The sequence below is a fragment of the Phytophthora infestans genome, genomic scaffold (assembly GCF_000142945.1).
Source record: "Phytophthora infestans T30-4 supercont1.82 genomic scaffold, whole genome shotgun sequence".
In the NCBI taxonomy this organism is placed as follows: domain Eukaryota; phylum Oomycota; class Peronosporomycetes; order Peronosporales; family Peronosporaceae; genus Phytophthora; species Phytophthora infestans.
Genome location: NW_003303677.1, coordinates 327,801 through 341,349, shown reverse-complemented (window position 1 = coordinate 341,349; position 13,549 = coordinate 327,801). Strand labels below are relative to the sequence as shown.

The window sequence follows — 13,549 nt, the reverse complement described above, 5'->3', positions numbered from 1 at the left end:
GGCAGAGTGTCAAGGCTGATGTCGCCTTCTACCTCCCCCGTCACTCCGTTCACGAGTGGGTACAGCTGTTCACAGCAATCACGTGAAGCCTCACCGCTCGTCACGTTGGACACATCGTCCGACGTCGAAGACGTCGCACACGCCCTGCGTCTTCTTCTCCTCTCCCTCCGCGACCGAGCCCGGTCGGATGAGGGCGGTGTGGTGACATCTCCGTCACCACCATCGGGTACAGCAAAGCACCATCACTCCTCGAAGAGGATACAGTGTCTCGCAAGACACTCGGCTGAAAGCCAAGAGGTCTTCGACCTTCACACAGTGAACTAGATGTCACTTCACCTGCATCTTCTGGGCCACGCCCATGATGCCTCGACTCGCAGTCGACCGCGACCCTCGGGTCACGCAGCGGTAGGTCATCGTCCAGATTCGTACCACTCAGTGGATTATGCGCCACTCCGCGCTCGTCCTCACCAGGACCCAGCAGTTGGTCATCGACCTGACCTGCACCGCTCAGCGGATAACGTGCCGCACCACGTACGCCCGCAGGCAAACAGCAACATCGTTGCTAACAATTTCGGACATACCAATGTCCAGCACTACGGCCGCCTCGGCCTCGTGCTCGCGCCAAAAGCGCTTCTGCTTCCTAGCAGAGGTGGGTTCATGACTCACCAAAGCTCCACTAGGAGCAGGGTGCGACGCACCCAGCGTTTTCGACTTCCAGTCGATCCATGGCTCATGGCGTTCCAGCCATGCCATGCCAAGGATGAGGTCATACCTCGCATCCAGGTCTAAGACCAAATAGCGTTCCACGCTATCGAAGTTCTCAAACTTCACTCCAAGGTCGACAGAGACCTTCGACACAGTTACCAGTGTCCCCGTCGCGAGACGGACAGAGATCGTATCTCTCGTTGGCACTTCCAGTGCCTCAGCATACAGCTGACTCCCTTCCAGGGTGGAGCGACGGGCGAAGTTGCCCGAGGCTCCCGAGTCGATCAAGACTCTCCATGGCTTTGCAAAGCCCTTCACGTTCGCTTGAACGACCAGCAAGCCCGGCTTGCACATACCCTTCGCGCAAGAGAGCCAAGCTCTCTTCGGGGCTAAGCTCTGTTGCCCTCTATCTCCTACAGGTACAACCGATCTCAGGTCTTTCCGAGTAAGGCGCCACGCGCCTACTGGGAGTTGCCGTTTCCCGGCGATGACCCGAAAGGTTAGCTCACCGGGACCTCGCGCTTATTGCATAGCGGGCAATAAGCCTGCAAATGAGTGGTGCTTCTGCACACAAAGCATGGGCGGATGCCGGACCGCTGCTCCTCTGCAAGAAGCTCTGCGTCTTCATCTTCAGCATAGCTGAGGTCCATCGACTCTGGACCGCTCGAAGAGCTTGCGCTACCAGCGCTCCAACCAGGTCGCGCCGACCTGAAGTTGTGCTCGGCATTCAATGCCACATCCACCGCCTCTCAAAAGAGTTAGGGTGTACACGGAACACTTCCGTTCGAGCTGCGCTCACACAAAGTCCCTCCATGAACACGGTCACGCTGACCAGTTCAGGAAGAGAATCCCCCGCCATTCCGGCGATAAGAGTTCTCAACTCTTGGATATAGTCCAAAAAATCCTTCTTACCCTGGCAAGTAGCAAGAAACTTTGACCGGATACGGTACGCATGATTAGGCGGCGCGAACACGCGCGAAAGGAGTTGCTTCAGCTGATCCCAAGTGGGAAATGCAGCGTCAACAGACGTGCCGCACGTTAGTGCCCATTCGCGAGCGCGACCTCCAATCCTGGAGATAGCCAGTGCCACGCGCTGATGCTCAGACTGGAGCAGGGCCGATCCCATGGTCATCTCGACCTCACGGGTCCAGAGAAGGAGATTTTCTCCATCCTTCCCCTCGAAGGTTTTTACGCTCACCATGAGCGGTTTCAGTCTCATAGACTCTTCACGCGTCATCGACGCCGCCGCCGTTGCGGCGCTCATCTTCTCTTGGACATGCTCCAAGAGCGCGTTCTCGTAGCGGGAGAACGATTCCAGCCTGGCAGTGACCGCCTCTGGACCTTGCGATGCAAGATGAGCCGCGCCCTCCGGGCCAAGCAAGGACATAAGCTTAGTAAGCGCGTCCTGCTGCGCCGGGGGCAAATTCGCGAACACGGGGTGTTCCATCCTCGCAGATGATACAGTCAACCGACTCAGGAGCGGGATTGACTACAAGTGCTACCAAGTGCAGCGGGGCTGCCGTAGCTTTAGCGTCAGAGGAAGACGTTCGCCTCAAAGAGTCACTAATACTAAGTTCCTTATCCAAAGGACACTTACCGCCCAAGACCAGGGCTCAAAGTTAACACCTTAACTTTTATGCTTCAAAACCAGAAGTGTTTTATTTACTATTATTGCGGCCAAGCCGCCTAGGGGTAAATGTATCTGTTTAACTATCTAGTATAGTTAAATCTAATCAAATGCATCCCGTGTGGCTTTTGTCGTAACTCCGCTTGGCTGAGGCGCGAATGCCGCATATTACACTGCACCTGTGTGACCCGTCGCAAAAGCAGTACCTTCAACAGCAACAGCAGCAAGGCTTCTTGCGCCACAATCCAAATGCTTGAATCATAACTGGCACGATTCGAGTGCTAATTCTAAAAATGAACGCTACGTACATTAAAAATATTGTTTAGCTTTCATTGAGTTTGATATGAGAAGTGAGCAATCATTAGTTACTTACTAGCTGAAATAGGCAGTACAAGCAGGTAAGTAGTGCAAGCTGGACAGACCATCATTATCGTTTGCATCGATCCGAGCTAAGTTACATAGCGGCTTAGAGCGGCCTATGCTATCGAGCACGATGCAAAGCTAAATAAATTGTGTGGCGTTTGTAGACATGCTATTTGAAGTGCAGGTGATTCTGACAGTGATAGCCAACAATAATAAAGAGACCGTGTCAAGATCACTACATGTAGAATAATTTTTTTAACCATGGAAAGTATGATGCTAGGGGTTCAGTTTTTTGTAGGAATAATTGCACGGCTTACTGTGAGCTCAGCATTTATGTAGCGAATGGTCTAAATTAAACCCAGATTTATGAAGTTAAATAAGTCGATTTGGGCACATAGGGGTTCATAGGTTTGGAATAAATATCCACTCGAAGCGAAGCGAAGGCGGGAAGGCAAACAACTTGAATAAAACCCAAACTACCGCCGGCGCTTGGCTAGTGATAATTAAAGTAAAAACGAAAAGCTGAACTAATTAAAACAAACTTGAAAGCTGAAAGCCTAAGCGATACACGCTCGTCAAAATGACTCCGACGTGATATGCTATATCAAAGTTACAGCAATGCGGTAAGAAAGAATTACGTGCATTGACAATAATATTGCCTTTATATTATACCGTATTCCTTCTGTGATTAACGACAGCCATATTCTTGAAGTGAATGATGCCTATCGCTAAGCAAAAAAATACTACTGTAGTACCAACCGTAAATTGATCAGGTTTAATCTTGCACTTTGTAAGCTGTCAGTAAGCACTTAAACTGCAACAGTACAAAATTTAGAGCGCAATGATTGGCTATTTCTATTGTCATTGATGAGTTAACGTCGTCAATACACATAAGGAATACGGTACATCAACATTTTGTACCTGTGCACTCATTATATTAAGAGCTAAATTTAGAGATTGTTTATGACACCCCCTTGTGCCAGTTTTGGGAGGCGTCCAGTGGCTGTAAGTCGATGTGACACGCGTCTTTTCCGCTTAAGTACGCCAGAAATTCTCTCCCCTTATTCCAGATTCTAGACAGCTCCAGGAATATGGGGAAGATAACCCTGGTGTGTGCGATTGTTGGGGAGGTGGGAAGCGCGTTTGGTGTGGAGATAGACGACGGTGAGTAAGTGTGAAAGGCGAAGGAAGGCATCGCATACAAGCTAAAGTACACGGGGCGACCTGACAAAGGACTCGGCCTCGTCCTCACTGGCCGAGTCGAACTCACGTTCAGCGAACCGAGGGCTCGGACGGTTGTCTAGGGCGGCCGAGGGTGACGGACTGCGGCGTTTGCTCGCACGCTTTCTCACAGCCGCGTCACCAGTTGAGCCTATCGCCTCCGAGGCCACCTGAGTAGCCTCTTTGAGTACAGAGACTTTGCCGTGAGGCTTAGCACTCTTGGCTTGCGCCTTTCCGTCAGCAGCCTTGGAGCGTGTCTTCGCACCGCTCTTTACAGTGCCACGAGGCATGGTAAACGGTCGAAGTGGAGACCACGAAGAAGAGCGCACAGACTGCTGCTCGAAGCTCTAACTGTGAAGTGAGCCTCCGCCGCGCTCGCGCGGCCAAGTCGATGGTTTTTGACTTTGAGAATGAAAGTTTGTGACGCAGACTTCTTCATTCTGATTGGTCGGTAAACCGAGCCTAAGTGGGGGGGGGGGTGTAACGGGGTACGTAGCCCTAAGTGTGCACCTGGTTACATGAAGTGTGACACGTCTTACTTATGGATATTTGGTACAAGGTACCAAGGTCGTCCAAAGCCAACCATTTGTTGATGACATTGCATGTAACGGGGTTACATGGTGTGGAGCACACAGGGGTACGAAGTACCCGGAGAGTTAACAAACTCTCAGTACATAAGTTGGAGAGTTAACAATATCTCTCAGTACGTTGGCCGAAAGCCACACGTTATACATTTGATTAGGTTTAGCTATACTAGATAGTTAAACAGATACATTTACCCCTAGGCGGCTTGGCCGCAATAATAGTAAGTAAAACACTTCTGGTTTTGAAGCATAAAAGTTAAGGTATTAACTTTGAGCCCTGGTCTTGGGCTGTAAGTGTCCTTTGGATAAGGAACTTAATATTAGTGACTCTTTGAGTCGAACGTTTTCCTCTGACGCTAAAGCTACGGCAGCCCCGCTGCATTGCATTTCTATAGGTGACTTATAGATTGTATTAAACCCAAGCTTTACCTACCTATAAATATACTCAGTTTACATTCTACCTTAAATAGGTCACTTCGCTCTCTTTAGATAAAGAGGGGACCCGTTCACTGAGAGTTGGTATACTCTCGGAAGCTAACTTCCTCTAGCGCAAGGTGCTGTGTGACCCCGCCACACACCACTCTACTACTACTACAAAACTTTAAAACCAAGAAGACACCGAGCAGTTTGCATTCCTCGTTTCGTATATCCCAAACAGGTGTAATGAATAAATGTTTCAACGCTATATTGAGATCAGCTTCTCTTTCATGGTTATCGAAGACATAACTTCGTGAGCAATTCTTCAGCACAAATAAGCGTAATTTTAATTCTGATACATGTAAATATAAAATTAGAAGCTCTCTGGAGGCTATATCCAGAGTATTTATTAATAACATTTACGAGTAATAATAATACTATCGTCTCTACTTTGAAAAGTGTGTGGAAATTAATATCGCAGAGCTCTTACAAGATGCGGTCCGAGTAGCCTACATAAAATATTATTAATACTATCGTCTCGACTTTGAAAGGTGTGTGAAAAAGACATAGCAGAGCTCTTACTTAGTTGCTGTGCCCGATTGAGAGTATATACGATATATTGGCGAAGTTACTGTAGATGTAAATATTCAATAATCAACGCAGTTTGCCTGGTTGCTTACATCCAATCGGTGCTTCGTGCTCGACATAAATGTTTGCGGTGTTATTGTGCGACGGATCCAGTAGGTCGGCAAATATTGCCCAATCAGGGCAGCTTGAATAAATATTTCCTGGCCAGGGTTACAATACACTATCATCGTACAAGTTTAGCCAGGTATTTTGTCTTCTTCTTTGGTTGATGGGTCAGCCTACAATAAAATTATTTGTGAAAAGGAAGCTGCTTTAAATGTAAGCGAAATCGCTGGATTATCTCGGGACTCTGGATAAAATCCCGAGAATGTGTGCATAATTATCGCTTCTGTGACATCACCTTCTTTTCCCGCTTAGGTACGGGTGCAACATTTTATCCCCATATTACTCCAGAATCAGAGGACTATGGTTACTTTGTTCTGTGCCGTCGTTGGTGTGGCTGGGAGCACGTTCCCTGTGGACATTAACGAGAACAAGTGGGTGGGGCACTTGAAGAAGGCGATCAAGGAGGAGAACGCATCGACGATCACATGCGACGCCAAGAACCTGCAGCTCTTCCTGGCGAAGAAGAAGAAAGGCGCTGGGGTGTGGCTAACGGAGAACGACGTGAAGGACGGTGTCACTGACACGAGTGATTTGAAGCTATTGGGCGTTGCAGGAGCGCCGCTCAGCTTGGTTGGCTTGTCGGAGAAAGACGTCAAGTTCGTACCCACGCTAGAGGATGTTGAGTCGATGAACACACCTGTTCACGTGCTGGTGGTGGCTCCAGGAATTATAACTACCGTTGAGGTGAGGGAGAGAAAAGATGAAATGCTCATGGCCGAGTTGGCGTATTACCAACGCCTTGGTCAAGAGATCCAAATCAAGTGCCACAGTTGCTGTGGTGCAATTCTTGACAAAATCGACACCATTTACGAGGAAGGGTCTCATCCGAAGCCTTTCATTTGCGTGGAAGGGTCATCTGGAATGGGGAAGTCGCAACTGGCGTTTTCATTGGGAGGCGAAGGACGCAAATATCCACGGCCGTGGTTTTATTGGCCTCTTCTTTCTGCGGGGGAAGAAATGCAACGCGTGTATTGGAACTTTTCATCAATCGCGACTGCCTTCGAATCTGTTGTGAAGAAGGACGAGCTGGAGAAGCTACCAAAAGCCGAGATTTTAAACAGCGCTTCATCGTTTTACACCACGCAGAAACTGTGGACGTATGGCTTCATTATCGAACTGCTCAGGTATTATTCCCGTGCAGATGTTGGCGCGCAGATGATCCGCGTTGAAAATGAAACGTTTGAAGTGGCCAAGTGTGGTCTGAAAGATGTCATTGATGCGCGCACTAAAATAAACAATCGGAAAGTGTTGCCGTTCTTCATTTTGGATGAAATGACGCCAAGCGGGGAAATTCCGAACATGATGAAATTAGCGGCGTTTCAACGCAATGTCTTTCGTGCTTGCGGTCTGGTCGTGATTGTAATGGGCACGGACGCCAAGATTTCGAACCTGGTTAGTCAGTCACAGCACAGTCGCACAGGCTCTCATTGGTGGATGACCGTTGTCTCGAGTTTTCCAACTTACCAGTCTATTCCCTTCAACGATCCTGCGAAGGAAGAATCGTGGCAGAAGGTGATAAAGTTGCATCCCGTCGTGAAGGACATTGCTGATAATTCTCGTGGTCTGTTCTCGCGGTATTTTGTGGACGCTGTGGTTCAATTTGCTCTAGAGGAAGTTGCGGAAAATGAAATATTTGCTTTGGCGGACATGCTAGACGCAGCGTTCAAGGCGGTATATGTCAAGGCTCAGGATGCCAAAGGTTTCATGAACACTGAGTCAGGGAGACATGCGCAGCTGATGGCGCTATCGTACACCAATGCCAGCGTTGAACTTCCTGATTACACGATTTCTGCTACCAGTTGTGATGATGACAGGAGTGAACCTCCTCTGAAAAAGAGTAAAGTGGGGGTTCAGAGCATGCATGTGCATTTTGCGAACTTGGTTGATGAAGAAATTACTGATGTGGTTGTTTCAGGGGGAAGATTAAAAAAAAGTGGATGGAACCCCCTGGATGCCAATCTGTCGTTTTCCAGTCATTGAGGAAGACGTGTTGCTGTACCTCGCCGTGCTTGGTGGAAAGGAGTTTTCGGCGTACTACGACTACAACACCGGGACGAATTATTCAACAGCTGGTGTTTTTGATGAGTTTCGCAGACGAATTGGCAATGAACCACACGGAAATACAAATGCTCTCAGAAACAATTACTGCGAATTCGAGAACTTGGTGGCTCATGCGCTTTTCTGTGCGTCGAGAAAAAATGGTGTGCGAGGAATCGCCTTTAACGAGTTCTTCTTTGCTTTGGTTGATGAATTTCAGGACGAATTCAATCCAACAAAATTTAAAGCCAGTGCGTTGTTGGAAAGATATGCTGGTTTGAAGAAGAAGTTCGCAGAAACCATGATCCCGTTTGTGGCACCACCTAATGCGAGATGGCCGGATTATATTCTTGGCGCCTGCGGTGCTGGTGATGGTGACTGCAAATTCGGCCATCTTTTTCGCGCTAAGGACAGCAAGAGATTGGATTGTTACGTGATGGTTCCTGGGAGTGACAATCCACTGTTCGTTTGCGAATGCAAACATTGGAAGAAAAAATTAGACAGCGGTGCGATGGAGAAGATCATTGAGGGTTTAAATGCTGAGTATACAGGGCGTGCAGGGCGAGATGGTCAGCGAAAGCCAAAGTGGCATAACTGGGATCTTGCGCTCGTCGTTTGCTATGAACTCACCCAGTTCAAGCAGAAAAAAGTTGGTGCTTGGAAGTTTCATGGTACAGGTATCGTCACGGTCGATTGCAAGACGTGGGTGAAGAAGTGGATTATCGAGCCAGGAGCTGGGGAGAAATTGATCATTGTGCTTCAGATAGGGAGTTTGTTTTAAGATGAAGTTTCTGGTAGCAGCAAAGGGGATGAAGATACGCATGTCAGTCGGCACCGTCGTTCCGACGATGAAACTTCTTGCCTCAGGATACTCCAAGGACGTCAATGGAGCGATACACATTGCAATTAAGCGGCTCTTAGGAGACAGGATCTTAATACAACGTCGTAGCTTATAAATGTGATTAGCTTCAGGTAAGATCACGAATTCGGGGACTCCGCTCTGAAAAAAAATCACCTTTCCAAAAAAAATTCACAGCGCTCCACCTTGTTGTTTTTCATGATTTCAAAGTTTGCGGAGGGCTACCGATCCTTCTGTAAAACAGATGCATGCCCAGTAGGTATTATGCTGCCAACTTAGCTGTGCCAAGCAAGATACTGCGTTCCAGGAGCTTTGACCTTTGAAACGATAACAGACCCGGGCTTTTATGTCCAAATTGCTCAACTGCGGGTATGCTTGTTCCACCACATCAGTGTAGCTGCAGGCGTTCTTGTTCGCCATTTCAGCAGCAAGCTCGTAAGAACTACTGAATCCGTGAGCCACTGCAGATACGTTTGCCTTGAGCATGTTTGATTCACGACAGCGGATGTCGTTATGCGACAAGCGTGAAGACTTCGTCGCATTCATCGGCTCGATACACCTTGACCAGCATCAGCAAACTGGACATGTTAGGTGTCCATACCTTCACTATCGCATGCAATAATCGGGGGCCGCTGCAAGGTGTCTAGCAGCTAACGTTGCCTTCAGCAGGCAGTCCAGCGCACACCAACGTCTGACACGACGGACACGATTAGGATCATTAATAGCGAAAGCGATGCCCTTCACTCTAATTAGTCATGCCATAACTAATAATGGTGCTGCCACATTTTTTTTTAAATTAAGTTGTCTGATACCAAAAATCAACTCTCCGAAGTGGGTCATGCAACGTAAAGTTACCCTAACCACATCAAGATAACGTTGCAATAGTACATGTAGGCATAACGTTGCTTGCAAAATATATCACCTGTAATTTACGGAAGCTTCAGATCCCTCATAATTCACTTTTTCCCTCCGTACAAAATAACTCATTTTAAGACGAGTGGATCCTCGTTTATTATCGTACTTAGAAAACACACAACTGTAATTTAAAAAGTGGGGGGGGAAAATTTTAAGCCTCTCATTCGAAAGAAGCAGCTCGGACGCGACGCACCGCGAACAATTCGCCATTACACCAGGTAATGCTTGCTTTGTGAGCTTGCTCCAAATACTGTATCATGCCCGTTCATTTACGCTGTATTGTCTTTCGTGTAGGACGAGCACTACGAAGCCGTGCTTCGAAGCCGGTCTCTTTTTTATCACGACATGAAGCCCGAACACCCGAGCGACGAAGATTTTGCGAGTAGCGCCGCGTCGCGCGAGCTCCGACCGAGAGCCGCCTCGAAAGAGGACGAAAAGAGGCGGAAACAAGGGGAAGGCTGCTCCTAAGCCTCGGAAGGCAGAGGTTGGTATATATTTCATTTTGCGCAGAGGTTGGTACTTTTGCTTTATTTCATTAGTTTAAGTTCCAATAATATCATTTTGACTACTATTATTGCAGGCGTGATCCCGACTAAACCATCACCGAAGAAAGTAGGCAAGCCAGTGAAGCTATCTCCTAAAAAAACAGTGCTGCCCTCCATTGCAAGGAAGAAAGGCGGAAAGCGGGTGAAGTCCTCGAAATCGCCGGGATATACAACACAAGATCAGCGTATTGTTGCTCGTCGGTCCGGTTGCTGTATCTAACGTTACTTAATATTGTTACCTCGCCGAAAAATGTTGCAGTACCTTCGTTTAAGAAGCCCTGGACGGTCGTTTTTGTCGACCGACATGGCAGGGGCAGATGGTGCTCTCGGTGACCAGTCTTCAAAATCGAAAAGACCAATACTGAAACGCCAACGGAGGCTAGCACGCAAGGTATGATTTTATGAAAAGTCTTAAATCAGTTAAGGCTGCCAGAAATACTAATGTTGCCTAAATGTTAGTAAAATGTGTTCACCTCGTATTGAGCAGCTGGAAACGGTCATTCGATTGCGAACTCAGCCGAACGGACTTGACGGTGCGCGCGTTAGCTAGGCTTCTGTCGACGCAAGTGCAGAAACGAAGACTTCAAATCCGCCAGAACATACGACGTCATGTATGTTCTATTTTACACGATAATGTCAGTTTATTGTCTAACGTTGCTGAACTAACCGTGTCGTTTTCTCTTGTTTTTGGACACTTAAAGCTTCTGAAAACGCGCGTGAGTCGCCAATTACAGCGACTGACTCGGACGCTGGAATTATGGCTTCAACAGAGGCGAATCCCTTGCCTGACCCGCATGCAAGCGAAACTTCGACATCCGATAAGCAGTTGACCGCGTCTTTACGCAGGACGAATACCGCCAATCGCGCTTTCACATCTCGGACGAGGCGCTGGGGGCAACCAACAACATGACTAAAGCCCCTCCTGCCCGACCTCGTTGGAGACAAGCGCACACAATGCTTCACGTTTGACGGATGACCATGCAAAGAAAAACGGTATGACGACACGGTTCTATTATTTTTTAATTTTGCTGTTCACTTCTACTGCCATTCTGTTCATATCCAGCCAAGAAGACTGGGACATCAAATAGATCTTCGGCACCCAAAAAGGCGCCAGAGGGAAGCAGCGGTGAGTGCTTCATTTTTACGTTGGTGGTTGATTTTGAGAAAGCTAATGAAGCTATAAGGCACAGGAACGAGCAAACGTCAAGCGATGATCTCTAAGAAGACGGCGCTGAGGAAGCGTACAGCCTCGCATACGCAGTCGAAAAAGAGCAGGAGAGTTTCATCGGGCTCAAGATCCGGTGAAGCTAAGGATATGGTGTTCATTATGTCATCGTTGCTTTGATAAGGTTGCGTCCGTAGCGTTGCCCTGATAACGTTGCTGTCGTAACGTTGCTCAGATAGCGTTGCTCTCGTAACGTTGCGGCAGTGACTAATTCTATTTGCCTCGTTAAATAGTACATAGGTACAAGTACATCATCCGAGCAGTCGCGACGAGTTCACTCACCAGGTGTGCCAACTCCGAATACTGGCCAGGTTGAAACAGTCACAAGTGACAATGAGATCGAAGTCCCCACCCAAGAAGCAGACCCTTTTGAAGACTTGCCGGCGAACCAAGCTCCGGTCCAGGTACCAGAAGGAATGTTCTTTGTGGAGGAGAAGAAACCTTGACAGCGCAAGAGTGAAACTTCGGAGACACGCGCGAAGATAGCTGCTCATAACAGTGTGCGCACCCACGCAGAACCGGTTCCAAGAAAAGGCTACCGGTCATGGGCTCGAGTGATGTCGGCTCTGGAAGCGTACAGCCGAGCAACAGGCTTCCACTTTAGAATTCGGTCAAGCGTCAAGGTCGCAAACTGTACAGAGTAAGTAGCGTTGGTGCTCTGAACTGTTGTTGATATTACTTATTATTTTTGGCATGGTCCATGTACGTTTCCAGCCCTTCTGGAACCAAAATCCCAGACATTTTCACGTACGGATTCAAAACTTTCCGATGTGTTCGCGGCGTCACCCAACCAAGTCGTGCTAGCGGTGACCGAGAAGCTCACGCAAACTACACGGGTTGTGAGGCTCGATTGGACGCATTTGTCACACTGGTGAGCACGTCTAGTGAGGGCAAAGTCTGGTTGCTTCTCGTGAAGAACGAGTAGCGTCTTCACAATCATCATGCTGAGCCAATCAGGGCTGTGCGTGGAATTCGGGAAGTGCCTTCAGAAGCCCACTCGCTGACAACACCGCCGTTTTGTCTGATGCGGGAGCTGGGTCACGTCATATAGCTGCGTATGCCTCAAGTGAGCTTGGTGAGTAGGACTATGGCTTGTTACATTTTTTTATTCAGTTACTTTAATAGCTAACAAATCTATATTGTGAAAGGCCGAGTAGTATCTTCACAGGTTATTTGTAACGTTCTGCGACGTATGCAAGCGAGCTCAAGTGCTTAGGATCGCCTGCAGAACCTCCTTCATTCGCTGAAACAGGGCGACGGCTTGGAAGTCTTGACGATTCAAGACGATCTGGACATTACCTGTGTCAGCGTTGTCCAGACACGCGTCCAGAAGTTACTCCTCGAGCATTGGGGAGAGAATCTATCTCCCGACTTCACGCATGGAACAAATAATCTGGGGTACCATCTTGGTAAGATGGAGTGCTCATTATTAGAAACGCTGCCAATTATAGCTGCTCTGTAACGTTGCTCAAAAGAGCAGTTTCTACATTTTTAAATGCAACGTTATTGTATGCAACGTCAACGACCGCATATTTTATACAACATGTAGGAAGTTTCATGGCTACCGGACCTACGGGAGGCGGCGTGCCTGTCCTGGATTGTTTTGGCTCTAAACCAGAGAGCAGACACGATGACTGTTATTTCGATTTCTTCAAAGCAAAAAATCCAGGCTCGTGGGAAAAAGTTCAAACGTTCGTCATTGCAAACATTTTGAGGAATGGCAAGTGCTGGAGTCGTGCTTTCCAGACGCCAAAGTGCTACTTTGCCAATTTCACGCTCTTTCGCATTGGAAGAAAATACATAAATCGAAGTTTGGCTTGAACCCCGAAGCACGTGACGTAGTTCAACGCTGTTTTGCAAACATGCTGTACAGGTAAGCAAGTTCTTTATTGCTGAATTATCTGAGCTGACATTTTTGTTTGTAACCTAGTCCGTCCGAGGTGACTTACTTACGGTGGTACAACGAACTTGCTGCATTTTCGAAGGGGCGTCATGCTGCCGTGTTGAAGTATTTCAACAAAAACTTGAAAAGTTGCTGTAGTATGTGGGCCAACTACAAGCGGAACACCTTTTTCTGCAGGAAACACTACTACAAACCGCATAGAATCAAATTGGAACTTACTGAAAAGATTGTTAGGAAAGAAGAAAAGCATTGACAAGATGGCGGCATCTCTGCTCACGCATCAGACCGCGGTAAGCAACCAGGTTCTGCACGACATCCATAGACATGGATTGCGTTCACGTGCTCCCGACTCTATTCATAGTTTTTTACGACGGATTTTCTTTCTTATGAGTGAC

The 13,549-nt window shown here is 47.8% G+C and overlaps 1 protein-coding gene across 1 annotated transcript; it reads left to right on the top strand.

Annotated features, from left to right (window-relative positions):
• Positions 1 to 5,970: 5,970 nt before the first annotated feature.
• PITG_18834 (crinkler (CRN) family protein) lies at positions 5,971 to 8,518 on the top strand (the record flags this gene model as incomplete). The annotated part of the gene is made up of 1 exon (XM_002997195.1): positions 5,971 to 8,518. The coding sequence occupies one exon, from the start codon at positions 5,971 to 5,973 to the stop codon at positions 7,648 to 7,650; it is 1,680 nt and encodes a 559-aa protein (XP_002997241.1).
• Positions 8,519 to 13,549: the final 5,031 nt, after the last annotated feature.